This window comes from Gobius niger, assembly GCF_951799975.1.
Source record: "Gobius niger genome assembly, chromosome: 3".
Classification (NCBI taxonomy): domain Eukaryota; kingdom Metazoa; phylum Chordata; class Actinopteri; order Gobiiformes; family Gobiidae; genus Gobius; species Gobius niger.
In genome coordinates, this window is record NC_136854.1 from 20,662,463 (window position 1) to 20,679,940 (window position 17,478).

Here is a 17,478-nt window from a genome sequence, read left to right on the forward strand (position 1 = left end):
CACGCTTCTGACCGGGCCTGGTCTTTCATAAGGGTCTTCTGAACCACTCCCTGTTTGACCCGGTGGCGACATAACATACTTCTTAATTAAAACTATCACTTGAACAAAATGACTATTTGGTTTTGCCTTTCAAAAGCAGTTGCAGTAGATAAATTGAGCTCCCTGCCCTCCATCTGAAATTAGAACTTAACTTATTCATCTCCTTTCATCTTGGCGTTGTCCTGTGCGCCGGTCCTTTGGTCCTGCTGCACTGTTTTCACTCCGCCCCCCTTTGTCGTTTGTGTTTGGTCAGGCTCGGGTGTATCTGTCTCGGTACTACAGGGAGCACAATGTGGAACTGTCCAAGCTGCTGCACCGCCTCGGACAGCCGCTCCCCTCCTGGCTCAGGGAGGAACTGCAGAAGGTCAGCACTCCTTCACAAATACACACTCATTTGAATATTGACCCGAACCTTTATGAACCAAAAAATGTTATAAAAGAATCTTGACATATTTTTAAGTAAAGACTGGAGGCTAATAGAAGCAGTTAAATAAAATAATGAGAAGTATTTTGTTGACTCCTGATCTTCTCGTCTAACCTGAAACAGTCGGGAATTTCTGAAGTATGTGTCCTCATAACAAGCCACATGCAACTCCTCATTCACGTGCATATCACAAATATCAAACACACACAGTTTTTCTAAGGCCGGTATTGATTCAAGTGAACAGAAAGGTATTTAATTACTTTCCCCCCCTTGTATTTTCTCTCTCCTCTTCTCCCTCATTCCGATCTGTCTTGCTTTACCTCTTTTCTTCAAGGTTAGATAACATTTGCGTCCATGAGGCAGGGTTAAAAGATCGAATCCAGGACGCTATACCTTCAGATGCGTTGCCTCCAGCCCATAGAGTGAAGTGGACACCGAGGTGGAGACAGGGGCGTATTGTGTGCCTTGGGCCCGTGGAAGCTGAGCCACTGCTGCGTAGACGTCCCGATCGCATGAGAGGCACTGAACTCCCAAACATGTCGGGAAGATGGCAGCCTGCGGTGCTTACAGCGTGTGGCTCTTAAGATGGACTCTAAAACGAAGAGAAATATAAGGAGGTGCTCGGAGCATGGTTCAAAAGCTCCAAAATCTGCAGCAATGTTTTTTGTTTTGTTTTTTCCTTTTTTTCCCATCTTTAAGTTATGAAGCCAGGACAGCGCTGGTCTGCTGTGCGTGGTTCCCCTTACTAGAGATGACTTTGCACTTGCACAAGTTCTGTTGGACGTACGAAACAACACACCTGTCTGTTCTCCTTTTTATGTTTCCTCCACATAGGGACTAAAGGGTACAAGTGCACAGGCTCAGGGCGAGTTCATGTTGTTATTTTGTGATACTCCTCTTTTCTAAGATCCACTTCTGTAGTTTGCTAGTTGTGTTTATCCGCACAGGTGTCGCCTGGGGCTATTCCTGATGAAGAGATAAGTCACTGCACCACGATTGGTGAACGGCGAAGTATATTCGTATGACAAAAGGCGTGCTAAGACCATGCGGCTGGGCATGAGTGCTTTTAAGCGCTTGGTAATGACTGAAAGTGTGTTGGCAGTGAAATAACCAAAACCAAACCCATGCAAAATACCCACAATTCCAGGACTCAAAAGTAGCTTATTAAGTTCTTTGTTTTAATTTTAGTCCATTTTCTGTTCAAAATCTTTCTCTTTTTCAACTAGTGGCCTACATTGTTTTGCATCACTTTGAATGCAAACGCCTAAGTGTGAAACACGGAAACCAAAATGAAATAAAGACTATATCTGACAGCATCTCTGTGTTCTTTATCTATGATTATTGTTGCAGTTCACTCTTTTAATACAACAGTGTTCCCCAACCTTTTCACTTTGAACTTGGAATGAAAGTGCCCTTTTCTTTTGGATTTGGTTTATGTACATTTCATGCTTGAAGAGACTAGACGCAAGTAAGTCATTTTATGCTCACTACTGACACCTCAGGTCTTATGTGTAACTGCAGGTTCTATATTAAGCTCGTGCATGACCGAAGTAACAACTTAAATAATAAAAACAACTTTTTGAGTGACAGTGCAGGATTTTAGAGGCAGTTGTGGCTCATTCTACACATTAGGACATGGCTGGAACATGTAGGGGGATGAAAATACTTAGTTTTAACATTTTTAAACTCTGTATAGTCCCTTTAACTTGATGCCTCAATTTGATAAGGAAATTAAAACCCTTTAAGTAAATAAGTCTGACCCCATGAACATTTAAAGATAAAACTATAACAACAATAATACTTACATTAACAGAAGTATTTGGCAAGTGTTCCGGTAAGAAGAGGCAGCTCTTTGTCACTTCTGTTTATTGAATCATTTACATTTTTTACAAAACTAAAAGCAAACGACACAGCTTTAAAAACAGGTGCAAGTGTTAAAGCTGGTCCTGTGGAACATATAGCAAATCATAACAGAAAATGAGCCTTGTAAATGTACAAATCAATCCCAGCAACAACTGGTTCACAGCCCTGACCTTTTCAATTCAAAACAGACTCATGCTTGAAGCCGTTTAAATAAATGCAATGAAGAGATATTCTATTTGATTCATGCAGAATACACTGACAATTTTACACTCCCATAAAATCTATTCCCTCCAGCTGATGTACATTTAGGGCACTTTGAAAAGTTTCCTGGTGTGCTTTATAGGGAGATATGTATACAATGTGTAGAATAATATATTGCATTTTCCTTTATAATGAACATGTAGTACATACTGACATTTTCTGTATCTTAAATTACAGCTGAATTTCAGGTACAAACTCAGTGCGGATGAACTGTTTGTGTGGGTCTTTATAGACACTGTTTCAAAACTAAAATCTATATAAGGTGAGGTGTATACAGTCACAGAGAAGTCATTTTGTTGTGCTTAAAATATCTACAGTGTGCTGCTTCTATACTGTTGCAGTGCACTGCATGTACAGTATGTAAGTATACAAGCAATTCTTATTGGAGACTGTAGGAAACTTCCCTTATCACGTCAAAAAGTACATTTCTCTTGTTTACGCATAGGCACATTATACAGAGGAGTTTTTCCTCCACGCCTTAGATTTCGAGATAAGCATGTTTGCCTGCCTTAACCCAATGCTTGATAAACAAGTACAACAAAGAAAGCAACTATTCATGATTATTGCATACCTGACATTCTGTGGATGGGTGTGTGCAAGATGGATAGAGGCTTTCAAAGATAAGTAATGAGAGACTCAAAATGTGGATCAGCCCGTTCTGTCAGTGAGGTGAGAATGTGTTTACTTTTATTGCCTCTATTTATATAAATAATACAATATATAGTCAAACAGATAGCAGCAAAGAGCTTGTTTAATTCAAGTGTATCAGATTGTCTAATGCTTTTGTTCTTTAAATATGGACCTTAAATTTTAGTAAAACATAGTTAAACAAGTACATGAGTAATTATTGTAAATATAGCCGTGTGCTTCATGTTAATACACTTTTGTCTTCTTTTGTTATCTGCAAACAAAGAAATACAAAGACACCTGAGTTGTAGTTTAAGTTCTGTAAACTACCCTTGTTGAGTATACAAAGCATGTGTTTTAGTACACACTTTACTGAGAATGGTTGCAAGTATTGTGTTAGCAGTATGCTGTGGTCCCTTCTACATTTAATGCTCACAGGTCAAACAGATAAAATCATCCTCGAACTTGAAAAATATGTACAGTACATTGAGGAAAAAGGCATATGTCATACTTGTTGCAATAAGTTCAACATAATTCATAACATGAATGATTCCAAATGTGACTGAACTAAATGAAACAAGTGAACATTTAAAAAACTAAATAGGGGAGTAAAAGTCCAACGCTCAGCTTATGTGACAACAATCAGGTTGTGACATCACCCCTGCACAGACCTCTGTGTAAACGGTTTGGGTTGTGAGATTCTCTGTCCGTGCTTTACCTCCTCCGATTAGTTTGTCCAATAATCTTGCGTATCCAGGAGCTGAAGGCGGACACTTTGGTGTAGACGCCTGGGGACTGTTGAGTCCTACAGGCCAGACCCCACGACGTGACCCCATAAACCACCCACCCCCCTCCTGGCCTCTCGCACACCAACGGGCCCCCGCTGTCTCCACGGCAACTGTCCACCCGCTTGTCCGTCTGAAGGCTCCCGGCACAGAGCATGCGGCTGGTGAAGGCGCTGTGGAAGTGCAGCTGGCAGTGGCGGCGAGGGAGCAGCTCCAGTGGCGCCTGCTGCAGGGTCTTAGAGTACGAACGACCTGGAGCGGGACATTGGGCCAATTCATTATAACCTCTCATAGACTCTAATACTGCAAAAGGTATATTTATGATCAACAACTATCTAACATACCTTATCTTTACCATCAGACGTGATTTTACTGATCACAACTATAATGGTGTTTACACAGACAACTACTCTGTCTCTACTATAGTTATTCAGATCCCAAGACTAAAAGTACTGCCCTTTTTAAAACAGCATGTTTGCAAATGTATTTTTTCTATTTTTTTCTATTATGTCATATAAAACATCTTTTCTTTTCTTCTATTCTTCTATTCTATTCTATTCTTATGAACTGTCACTCAAAGATAATGTAGAAAGAAAGTTAAGACACTGTACTTTTATCAAGACTACTACTACTCCTACCACGGCTACTGTCATTGTTGTCACCAACGTGTCTTTTGCAACAGTTCTGCAAGGTAATTATGAAGTTTCAACTTTTTTGTGTGGACGCCTGCCCACATGTCACTGTCCCCCGAGCAGTTGAGAAACAGTTGTGCAAGCCTTTGTGTCTGAGAGGGGAACATTTTCGCTACGTCATTTGCAGCACAACCTGATTTTTCACATTCTTATCTCAGAAATCGTTCAGTGTTTCAGCACTTCTAAAGGAAAAATAATTCACTTCCTTCACTTAAAGCACAAAGAAGCTGCTGAGAATTTTTTTTAGAAAAAAAAGGGTTTAGGCATAGGCGGTGCAACATTCATGATCATTTCCCTGAACTTACCGTAAATGCAACAACATCTTTCACAAGGCGGAAGAGAACAGAAACGTTTTTGTCAAAAAGCACGTATTAATTGCAGGAAACATTTATTGATTGAAGCGTTTGACACTTTGAAAGTGTTATTCTATCCACTTTCGGTTGAATATGGATTTGAACGGGAAAAATTGGATTTAAATAATAAAATCTTATGTCTAGGTTCTGTTGCAGATAACACAACACGTGTTAGGGAGTGCCTGAGGCACATACTTGGAGATAAAATCTAGGTCTAAATGTTTTCGGTCACAGCAGCTCATCCCTCGAATGCTGCACATTTTCTTCCAAATAGAGTGCGTAACATTCTGAGCTAATTTCTCTCGCCTTTGATTAATCTTGTGTGTGATTCCACGCTGCTTCAAACCGAGCCATTGAAACACTTTGGCACAAATACTTCCTGCTAAACAAAACAATAAATAAAGAAATAACAAGTCAAGCATAGAAACTGTCTTCCTCATACCTTCACACTTTTCTGATTCCCAAAAGATCAAAATGCAAAATCTGTACTTTGGTAAATTCCCTCAGATACCTGGTTTTCGAGTAAAAAGTTCCCTAAAGTGTAGTGTACCACAATCCCAGTTACACCCTTGATAATACCTGTGTCTCCCCAGCCGGTGATGTGACAGTTGGTGGCCTGTTTGAGCACCCTCTCCTTCCTGTGAGGCAGGCAGGCTGGGAGGACATGGCGGTTGAAAGAAACGCACTCCCCTGGTGCGTGGCCCATCGCTCCCGGTGACAGACGAACCAGTGCGATGTCATAGTCGTTGCTGTTACCGTGGTAGCTGGGATGGAGAACGATTTGGTCCACACCATACTCTTCCTCGTATTCTTCAGGGACAAGAGAGTGATAATCCCCAACTCGCACTTTATACTCCTTTGTGCTGTTTCCATACCTGCACATCAACATCTTAGTTAGTAAAGGGACAAATCCAGTCTTCATGATCCTGATAAGTAAAATATAACAATATATTTCTGGTTATTCTGCCCTAATTGCCACAAGCTCAATAACAAACATTATTCTGCGAGTCTTAGCATAGAAATTTAGTTAACTGACCAAAGGGAGCCGTCAAATGTGGCTTTATATAATGATTAGATGAATTACACCACAGTCATTTAGTGTCCCTCCTACGAAGAACTTTTTTGGTCAGTAGCCCTCAGTGAAAAGACTTTTAACACCCCTGCTGTATTGAGTGAAAGACTTCTCCCAATTATAGAACAATTATGTTTGGCCTTTCAACTCTGTAACTCTCTGGCACTGCTATTTTTAAAGGGCTAATAGTGGCTGAACACACCCTCTTTTGGCTTCAGTAAGCTGGAATAACAAAGGGTTTGACAATATAAAGTAATATCCAAGTGTATTGTTTAGTTTAGTTTATTGACAAAATCCCATTACTGCAGTCTAGGTGTTCTTGCTATTTTTCCCCGAACGAATCACTGGAATAAAAAAAAAAAGTATAATAACATTTTAATACAAAAGTAAATGTATTCCAGATACACCAACAAAAAAAACACTCCAACAAGTGTTGCTTTTATTCTGACTTTTGTTCTCACTAATGGTGTAATTTGAATAAACCCAATCAAAACACTGCGTGTCAATGACGTCAAGAAAGAAAGAAAATCCTCCCACCTGACAACCCCAACACACAAAGAGGCGTAGAGGTGGACATCTTATCACTCATGACGTGAAAGAGACGCAACACAAATAATATGAAAGGCATCTTGTAATGATTGGTTGATCTAGGACTTGAATGGCATAAGTACATGCTCCCATGCACTCTGAAAATGATGAAAGAGATCTGCTCTGTAGTTATGTTGTTGACGCAAAACTGCAAAGCCGACAGGTAAAAATAGATTTAAGATTGCAGCATGTGACCACTGACCTGAAGTAACGTGCGTGAGGACTAGCAGTGGTTAATGCAGCAGGAGTCATATGATAGTGTGAGAAGAGGAAGATATTACCGCTGAGGTGTTGGCGACTGTATGCTATTTTTGTCCTTGTTTTGAATTTGGTCGCTGAATCAGAAAGCAAGATGACAGACGGGAAAAGGTAATTCTGCCTTGGTTTCTGTGGCATGTGTAATCTATAAAGGGAGGTTCTAGTAGCTTACACTAAAAATGCTAGGGACTAATTGGTGTCTTTTTGAGGTGTATCCTGGCTCTGTGACGGAAAGCCCCATGACCTCAACTGGATGAGTCAGAAGGGTTTAGGCACTGAAATACTTTTGGGAGTAGTCGTTGCCAAAGAAAATAACTCATACAAAGGCAGTAAATTTGATTGACAGGGAAACAATCACATAATGTATTTTCTTGTCAAGTGTTGTCTTTATGTTTTTTAACACTGTAATATAGATGATGATTGTATTTTCTGTTGATTTAATTGTTTGACATTGTGATTGATTTATCTCAACTTTTTTTTTCTCCTGCCACGTCAATCTTTAAAGGAGCTATACCTGATTTTGTTTTCTTTTTGTAGAATTTTTTTTTTTTTAAATTGCCTGATGCGTGAAGTTTGCACCATATTATGATTTGTAGATGTTGTGTATGGTCAACCCATATAATCAATATGTGACAAAAAGAGGTTCACCTTTTTCTGAAGGATGGTCATGACGGTAATAATACCCATTTCGTCACATTTTGACTAAAAAAGGTTCAAAATTAGGTATAGTACGTTTAATAAATGTAAATACATCTTTCATGGCTGTGTTTATTTTGTTTTATATATGTTTTTTTTTAAAGGAGGACTAAGTAACTTGTTTACCTTAATAAATCCTTTTCGTAGTCCCTCTGGGAATAATACAAGAGTTAATGGGATGATTGGGGGGTCTTTCATCTCCCTCTGGTGTCTCTGGTCAGAAAACCACACTTGCAACTTTCCTGCCTCCGGGTCGGAGGCGCAATACACACTAATAGAATCACGAAGAAGAAGCTAACAGAGCTAACTGTGGGCTAGCGCCACTTAAACAGTATTTACAGCCAAGTTTGAGTAAAGTAATCGCTCCATTGTGTAATTGGATGTACAAAATCCCTCTCTCCCTTTGTCTTTTCTATCAGCGTAGTATTTACTCTCACAGACAATAAATGAGTAAAAAAAGGCAACATGCTACGACACTTGCAGTGGCGCTTATGGCCTCTAGGGCATGAGTTACTTAGTTCTGCTTTAAAGATGGAATTTCTTGTTTTTATCACTTGTTTGGCAACTGTCCTAATTTTTCCAACTCTTGAGACCCAAGACTAGAACACCTATGCGTGAGGTGTTTTCAGAGTTACATTGTTATCTGGGTCTAGCACATATAAGTACGTTTTCTTCCATGGCCAAGTTAAATAGCCCCATGATGCTGTCTGCTGAATGCAGGTGACTAAATGCTGCTGATGTGTGGACCCCTAACATAAAAGAAAACTTCCTGCCAGCTGTGCCATATCTACAGCCAAATCACAGACTGACCGGTTCATAATCAATTCAAGCACATTCCAACATGCTGGTGTTAAGGCTTCAGTCATAGATTGCCGTTGTGTGTCTGACCTTTTGAAACAGTGCGCAGATGTGAGCACCCAGCAGGTATCAATTAGAGTTGCTCCACACACCAACCGCCCGTCTCCTCGAGATCCTCGCAAACGGATTGCAGCCTGCCATGGCCAGCCCCCCCTCGGGTGTAAACAAGCACAAGCCAGCATTAAGGTATTTGTTAACTATAAGAGAGAGAGTCAGTCGTAGTAACAGCAACAACCATGAGCCATTCACTTTCTTTATAAGCCTGGGATAAACAGTATGGCACCGAAGATACAAAACCATGCAGGCCCCTTTTTCTGTTTGACTCATAACTGTGGATTCGAACAAAGTACTGTCCCATTTCGCTTTGTTGAAATGAACCCACAGACATTTCTCATTCACGAATGGCAAAGACTGGTCAATTTCATGTGTTATTAATCCCAAGGCTTACCTCAAAGAGTTTTCTCCTCCAATAATTCGCCGTTGGCGTGTATGTATGAGCTTCAGACCACAAATTGAGCTGACAGGATCTGACCGAGACAAAGAGAGAGTGGGAGAGATGATTGTTCTACCATTCTGGTTCAGGCAGGTACCTTTTAACCCTTACTCACTACATATTTGATTTAATTACTCTATCTCTGTACAGAAATCTAAAGCCAACATTAATTTATAAAAATAGGCTTTTACTACTACTTTACTTTTTCTATAAGCATTTCAAAATTAACCCTTGAAAAAGCCTAGCCACTGTGTCCAGGGAGCCCTTTTTATGACATGTCGCCTAGTGCAAAATGCCCTATTGTGAATAAAGACAAATAGGTTAATGCTAAAATACAGGTTAAATGAAGGCTCCTAAAACATGCCACGGGTTAATAGCTTTTCCAGGGGTTGCAATCCATCATTCTTAAGAGACCTAACACTCATCTGCTTTGGTTTGACTTTCTGTCGTGTGTGGAAATGTGAAATGGTGACTGAGTCCATTTAACGCAAAAGCACATGTGCAAGTAACAGATATGAGCCTGCCCTGGTGTGTGTGACAGACAGGGTGAAGTAATAACATAGGAGCTTTGTTCATTCTACCATCTGGACACACAGCGTACACAGTAAGGCCGCTCCAGATCTGCTCTCACCAAATGTCACGAGCAGTTTGGTTTCTCATTCATTTCCCCACAATGTTTGGACGTGTTTTACACACATAGAAAACATTGATACACTGCAGAAAGTAAATCATCCTTGGTTGAGTAAATCTGTAACTTCATTTTTCCTTTTCTTTCGAAACTTTCTAAAAAAAAATTGATAGATCGGTAGAGCACCAATCGAAGAAAAAAAATCCCAGATTAATTTGATACCACTACTACCACCACTACTTCTACTAGTGCTACTATTTGTGTGTGCGAGTGCGTGTGTGTGCGTAGATAGATAGATAGATAGATAGATAGATACTTTATTAATCCCCGCTGACCTTGGACCTCTTTATAGGTGTTCTGCGGCTCCCCATAGTTGCAAATGACCCCTGCATCCTCGCTGTGGCGACAGTTGTGTGTGCCAGGGGTCTGTTTGATGCAGTCAGCTAACAAATGCTCCTCTCCGCTGCACTTCACGTTGTCCATGTGGATGGGGCCGCTTCCTTCACCAAAGTACGCCATGACGCGAGCCTTTGCCACTCCACTGGTGAACAAACAGAATCATAAATCAAAATCGGCTGGACACAGGAATACAATTTAATAGAGGTTATGGTTATTTTTTGTTCATTTAACATTTGACTGGTTGACTGTCAAGGGGGGAATAAGACAGTTATTCTGACAGTATGAGCCTGAGACTCTACTGAGACTCTTGTGCTTTAAATTGAGACATAGTGTGTAACTTTGATGCAATATCTCCCTGAGTGGCGCTTTGTGTAATGAGAAAACCAGCACAGAGAACAAGACCTATAGTCTGACATCAAACCCACAGCACCAGCGCTACAACATCGCTCAAAAATGCACTATACGTCTCTATATGTCTCTGCCGACAGAAGAGTGTAGTGTTTTCACAGGTATCATTTGTCAGGTAATAGAGAACACTCATATCGCAAAAACAGAAGTGAGAAGGCACAAGTGTGTACGCTTTGGTGAGGCTGGAATTGTCTTTCAGATGGGTATTTATGTGTGAGCTCATTTTTTTCCAGGGTTTTCCCCAAAGTTGAGTCAGGTCAACGTCACTGTTTACAATAAAACTGGAAGTGTATAATATTGATTTCTGTAGCACACCCTTTCGATCTTGGTGTCTATGTTACGACTTCTTACCACACCCACAGGCAAGATAGAGCGATAATCCTAACATGACTTTTGCACACCTCACACACACTCCTCTCTACCCACGACTTTCATTCACTCCAGATGTGGCTTTCATCCTCTCACAGATGTGTTTGAATAAAGTGGTCGACTATAGAAGTATCCTAGAGGAAGAGTGACAAAAGACCAAATGAGGACTGTTGTTTTGGTTTCGCTGAGAGGTTGTCTTTTGTCGCCTCCATGTTGTTTGGAGTCGCTGGGGTCTCAGAGGGAGGTGATAATGCAAAACAGAATGGATGGGATGAGGTAGTATATTTTGCCCCAGCATATCAGTCACTCTGAATGTGTCATTTGCACTTGGGAAGGGGCTTTTAATTAAATGTTTTTGAATTGACGTTTAAAAATCTATTGTCAAAATAGATGACGGCACACGAGTTCAGTTAAAGCCTGCACAAAAGACATTACACAATTTTCAAATACTAGTCTAGGACAAATAATCCTTTCTATTGTTAGCTTGAAAGAATTTCGCCATGAGTCATGTCATGATAACAGAGTGTAAAAAGCTATGTACAAACAAAGAAAATTGCAAAAAAATGAGTGCTGTTCATTGACAAGAGCAGAACATCACAAGAGGCAACCATTTTTGGAATAACAAAAGAAAGAATGAGATTATGTAGTTTAGATTGAATTTAGAAGTGGTTCATCTACAGTAAATGTCACATATGTAATGGTTGTATTCAGATACTCCCACTTTAGCTTCTCACTTTAAAAACTTTGTTATGCCTAATATTTATTTTTCTCCTGCATTCAATCCTGTTTGATTACTTTTGCACAGTACTTTCACATTTCTATACTAAATAAATAAAGATCAGACTGTGCTTTACTACACAGCATTAGCATAGTAGAAGGACAGAAATAGCATGGTAATGGGGATAATGTGCATTTTGTCTTTTGTTTCTATATTATGACCAAGAAAGTACAAACTGTGTTTCATGATCATTTGCATTATTCATTCCGGAGTAGGTGTACCTGGGGTTTTGATCAATCAAATGATCATAACATAAAGAAGAATGACAGCTGTGTCCTTTTTCCATGAGTAAATGCCATGATTACACCTAGAGTGGGGCAAAAAAGTATTTGGTCAGTTCCCCAGACTTCCCATTGGATTTCGGTCAAATACTTCTTTGCCCCACTGTATGTATTTCCATCCTATTACCATGTTATTACAGCCAGACACGGGCCATGCCCATTCAACAATGTTTGTCTGAAACTGTTGACCTCACCCTCCCTTTATGTCAGTTTTTTATTTCAATGCGGATTCTTCTTCTCCAGAGGGGGGTCCTGAAGAGCTGGACCCCCCTACACGCCTGCGGTGGAGCCCCCACACATAGTCTCACCCAGCGATCATCATTATCTCACCTGTTGTATTGATGTGTTTCATTATTATATATTGTGTAGAAAGACCCAACCAGGGACATGAGCTGAGAATTAGCACTAGCTAAAAGCTCTTCATGCATCGCATCAGTTGCAAACATTAATTGTAACTATGTTGATTGATCCGTAATTTTAAAGATTTTTTTTTAAATTATATCCTATGTCTGCTCAAAAGCCTTAGTGTGATGATGCTAAGTGAATTTAGAGTCCTTGACATCTGCATAGCCTGCTAGAAACATATCTGCGTGGACGTTTGCTCTGATTCATGTTGATGTTTCATACCTGTAGCCCAACTGACGGCACACAACTTCGGCATCATGGTCACTCCATCCGTCGTCACAGACAGTTCCCCATAGGCCAGACAGGTAAACCTCCACCCGGCCTTCCCCTGGGCCCTCTCCTCCCACCAGCCTTACTGGCATTCCTGGAAACATTCATACACACACATACTTTGACAAACACGAGTTGAGCTCAGAAAGACAGACACTCTACACCCACTGACACTGTCATAAAATTTAATGCTCAGTTAGTACATCCTCTCCAGTTCCCTACAGCGAAAGCAGTTCAAACACCTGACTCTACATGACAGAACTTGAAACTCTTCATTTCAGTGCTACCATCTTTCATGCACTCCTTCTTTACCACACAGCTAGTAGAACCATCATGTGCAGGAAGTCGTCATTTTTCTTTTCTAACCTGCCCGTTCTTAAAGTACATTTTCTACATGTCAATAAGTTCAATGTTGTTCATAATCAGTTATTTTCTTCCATTAATAGCAGACAAAAGGTATCCTTCTACAAAGTGCACAATATTTGTATGGCTTTGATTTTGTCCCGTAATAAAAAGCTACATACTATGCGAGGAATGGCATATTACCAGAGAGATTTGCCTGTGCAAGTAAATTGTGGGACTGTTTACTCCAAAGTTAGAGGGGTGTAATGCAGGAAATGCCCTGTCTCTTATATGCTATAAACATAAACAACTTGACTTGGTTTCTTCCCAAAGTACGCAATCTGTTCAAGACACACACACAAACTTCCTACACAGTAGGCCTGATTTCATTTTCATTTCAACAAAAGGCAGAATTTAGGCGAGAGCCTAAAATATAGATAAAATCAGTGCGTCCTTTTTGTTCACTGACTCTCTTGAAATGCATATGTTCACGACTTTACTGGATTGGTCAAAAAATGGCTGGAGAAATGTGTACATGTCCAATGTCACTAATATTAATCCAATTTGAAATTAGAATTGTAATAATAAAAGGCAGCCAAACTATAAGATTAAAGTATAACATATTAGATTCATGTTTCTTACTTGATGGAAAGCCATCCCCGCTGCGCTCTGGGTTGCACGCAATGTTGACATCTTCATGGTGAGTGCAGTCATGACGGAGCCACTTCTGCTTGTTACACAGAAACAGACTGGGCTCTTTTCCAGTACAGCTCACACCATCTAAGAGAATAGGACCTGATCCTGTCCCAAAACGTGGAGCAGTACTTGTGCCTGGAACAAAAGCCACTCCAAATCTGAAAACATGAGATGTTTTCAGACAGAGGTTTGACAGAAGTTTTCAGAAAAAAACAACAACAAAACAAACAACTAAACACCTCTGAAGTTATTCATTTACCTGTAACCAAGCTGTCGGCACACCACTCGTGTGTTAGAGTCAGTCCATCCGTCATCACACACTGTTCCCCACTGGCCACGATAGAACACTTCTAATCGCCCCTCATAACTCCCAGCACCACCAGCCAGGCGAACAGCACCATCTGCAATTAAGGAAAAGCACACTGTGAATAAAAGATTTCAAGTGTAATAAAAAACAAAATTTATTACAATTTATTTGTTTTGCAAAGGACTTTACAGTACCTATCTCTTAAGTACAAATTCTGTTTAGAGCAGATGTCCAACCTGTGGGGCGGGTGCAGGAGACACCAGCATCTTCTAGGTGCAGACAGTTATGCTCTCCCCATGAGCTTTTTGGACATTGTTCCAGAGTCAGCTCATTTCCAGTGCATTTGACCTCATCCAGCCACACGGGGCCTGAGCCTTTACCAAAACGTGCTTGACCCCATGCTCTGGCCACCCCGCTGGGACAGAAAAAAGATAAATAAAAATGTTTACTTTACACAATATATCAAGACCTTAATATTTGACTTTATGTTTATTTATTTACTTTTTTTTCATCTTAATGTATATTTTACTTGCATACCACCACACACACAAAGTTAAATATGGCTAAATATGCATGTTTCTGTGGCTCTAGAATTCAAGCATAAACAAAGGGACTGATTCATTATCTGAAATCCAGACGTTATTTATGGCTTGTCGCGATCGGAGGGAATACTTGTCATACTTGTAGAGGCTGAGACAGAAAGCTGGACACCCACATGAAGTCTGTTTGTCCATTTCTTTGGAACACACATTTTTCATTAGATTTTCCAGATCTTCAAATCATCTCTTGCCTACCTCAGCCCAAGCTGTCGGCACACCACCTCTGCATCACTGTCATCCCATTGGTCGTCGCAGATAGACCCCCACTGGCCTGCATGAAAAACCTGCACTGTGCCTTCTGACGCAGAATGACCCCCAACCAGCCGTACAGGAAGTGTGACTTGTTCTGAATTTTTTTTTTAAAGACAACACATAGGAAACACTAGCAACCAACTATACACATGCAGTACTAAACAAATGAACAAATAGTTAGAACAAAAGCCTGTTCTTTACCTCTGTGTGGTGTGCATGTAACTGCTGCAGCCGACGGGCACTCTCCTCCATTCCAGGGAGTCTTCGGACACTGTAGGAGGTCTGGCTCCTCTCCTTGGCAATGGACAGACCTGTAATGCACTTTGGCCAAGCTGGAACCGGACAAGTGAACTTCACGTGCAATGCCTGAAAGTCTGCAAAAGAAGTTGGGGTTTAATCCATATTAAAGGCTCTCATTGAAAGCATAAACATGCATAACTCCGCCTGGCCACTGTTTAGGTTTAGAACCTCACCAGTGTAAAATGTTAGTTATTGAGGTTAGAATTGTCTATGGTTTTAAAAGCTTTGGTTCGGGCATCAATTTAAGCATTAAAGTCTGAAGTATTTTGTCAATCTCATACATTGTGTTTCTGGTACATGTACCATTTACCAGAATGTGTTCTAAATTAACTTAATATTTAACTTCATGCATGCCCTGTCTGTCTTCCACATAACAATTTAACCTCCAGTAATATACCAGCAGGCATGGGGCTGACATTTGACCTCTTAACCTTAGGCTGACTTTCATAGACCCCCGCAACCCGCACCAACCAAAAAGTCTATATTTGAGTGAACTGAAGTTATTCAAATAGTTTACATTACATATGCAATGCATCAGCAACAATGTGACAGGATACAGACAGTTGTTTGATCCTTAAGAGGTAGATTATGAGGCTCAAAAGAAAATAAGAAAACTTGCAAAGTAGTATTTAACATTAACTTTTGAACATGCATGCATGCTTTATTACCCTATTCCCAGCTGTCTGCAAACGACAGAAGCATCTTCTTGTCCCCAGTAATTACTGCATATGGAACCCCAAACACCAGAAATATAGACTTCCACTCGGCCGTCCAATTTAGAGCCTCCCTGCAGACGTACAGAGCCTAGGATGGAGTCAGACAAAGTCAATGGAGACAAAGAGAGATAGATGAAAATAAGCTCAAATTCTCTGTACTCAGTAAATATACTGCTGGGGAAAAATGTGCATAGACGTGCATTTTCATGGCATGTCACACCTGACTACAGGATGCATCGGACTGTGAAACCAGTATTATTATTACTACAGCCAATTGCTGTAATTGGCTACAGACCTATAAAGGAAGTTGACCATGCGTACCTTGTTTACAATCGCAGTATCCCCAGTCCACTCTGCCTTTATTGTTGTTGAAAAAGCACCACGGTCGGATCCTGCCATCTGGGTTGCGACAGTGGTTGTGTTCTCCTAAGCCCTTCTCTGGGTACCGCTCCGTAAATCCGACCACCTCGGTCCAGTTAATGCACCGCGCTCCGGACTCAGTCACGTCTATGGCTCCTCGATAAAGAGCGCCTTTCCCGCGGCTCTGCGCGCACCCCGTAAACGGCTGAGGGATGAGTGAGGGCGCGCCACTGCACAAACAAGGACCGCTATTTGCAAGCAAAAGCGTTACGACAGGAGCCAAAAAGATCAGATTCATGTTAGCGCTCTGTTGATGCTAACGAATAGCCGACGATCAGCTGCAGTGCCAGCGCGTCTACAGCATTCAGCCGGAATCCTGCATGGTGTGGGAATAAGCTCCAGCACTGTGACGGGGATCAATGAAACTCCTATGCCATGGTCTCTGCTGCGGACACAAACAGCAGGCACACCAGGCAGACATAGACGAGATAGATTGCCAATAACGGGGTTACAGGTAGTCTAGGGGGCGTGCAAGAATCATTGGGGTAGCCTTGGTCTAAATGGAAATTCTGCCTGTAATTAGATTCTGTTAGTCCAACAAAAACAAAAAAACTTACTACTTTGGCTTGCTTATCATTATGAAGTTTTCTAGTTTCAGCTCCGTCCGAAAAACAAACGGGCCATGTCTTCTTTTGTGCCTGCATCTATCAGACTCTGAAATGTATAGAGAACAGCGTGGCAAGTCTTTTAACTTGACTAACAAATGTAATATTTTATCTTTTTACTTGTATAGTTGGTATGGATGTGTGAGTGTAGGCTACCAGACCACAAATGAAGTCCTTTGAATTGAATTGAATTGAATGGAATTGAATGGAATTGAATTGAATGGAATTGAATGGAATGGAATTGAATTGAATTGAATTGAATTGAATTGAATTGAATTGAATTGAATTGAATGGAATGGAATGGAATGGAATTGAATTGAATTGAATTGAATTGAATTGAATTGATTTTGCGATAGACCTGGAGCGGGCAATTGTGCATCCATTGATTAAATAAAACAAATAAAACTCCATAAAGCCACATCAAATAGCGAGTTCAGTTAGGCTATGGGACCAGGGTCCAAATTGGCTTGCAAACTGCATATTGTTTGTTTATCGTGAATAAAGTGAGTCAGTGCTCCAGGTTGGCTCGGTCATGTGAACTGTTGTTGGCCCATGCAATTGGCCCCTCTCCACCAATAACTTTTAGCGTAGGGGAGAGTGAGCCACTCATGTTTCAGTATAAGCATTATCTATTTGCAGTGCACCAGGAAAAAAGGGTAAATCTAGAAATGTATCCCACCTTTTATTAGGCTTA

General features: G+C 40.7%; 2 protein-coding genes across 3 annotated transcripts in view; one reads left to right on the forward strand and one right to left on the reverse strand.

Moving 5' to 3' along the window:
* Nucleotides 1-1,772, forward strand: part of ndst3 (N-deacetylase/N-sulfotransferase (heparan glucosaminyl) 3) — a 53,499-nt gene extending 51,727 nt beyond the window's left edge. Inside the window, exons 14-15 of one of the 2 annotated variants that reach the window (XM_079553920.1) lie at nt 293-403; nt 798-1,772. In XM_079553920.1, the coding sequence (XP_079410046.1) occupies nt 293-403; nt 798-806 (120 nt within the window). In that variant the 3' untranslated portion in view covers nt 807-1,772. The remainder of the gene's footprint in view (nt 1-292; nt 404-797) is intronic. The other variant, XM_079553919.1, reaches the window with a different exon arrangement.
* Nucleotides 1,773-3,046: 1,274 nt separating this feature from the next.
* On the reverse strand, nt 3,047-16,635 carry prss12 (serine protease 12). The gene is made up of 13 exons (XM_079553963.1): nt 16,081-16,635; nt 15,712-15,847; nt 14,945-15,117; nt 14,687-14,837; nt 14,129-14,307; nt 13,845-13,986; nt 13,532-13,743; nt 12,500-12,641; nt 9,973-10,178; nt 8,965-9,043; nt 8,547-8,669; nt 5,624-5,919; nt 3,047-4,251 (listed from the first exon to the last, which is right to left on the reverse strand). Exons 1-13 carry the CDS (start codon nt 16,415-16,417, stop codon nt 3,929-3,931), a joined length of 2,499 nt encoding a protein of 832 aa, XP_079410089.1. The 5' UTR covers nt 16,418-16,635; the 3' UTR covers nt 3,047-3,928.
* Between the last annotated feature and the right edge of the window lie 843 nt (nt 16,636-17,478).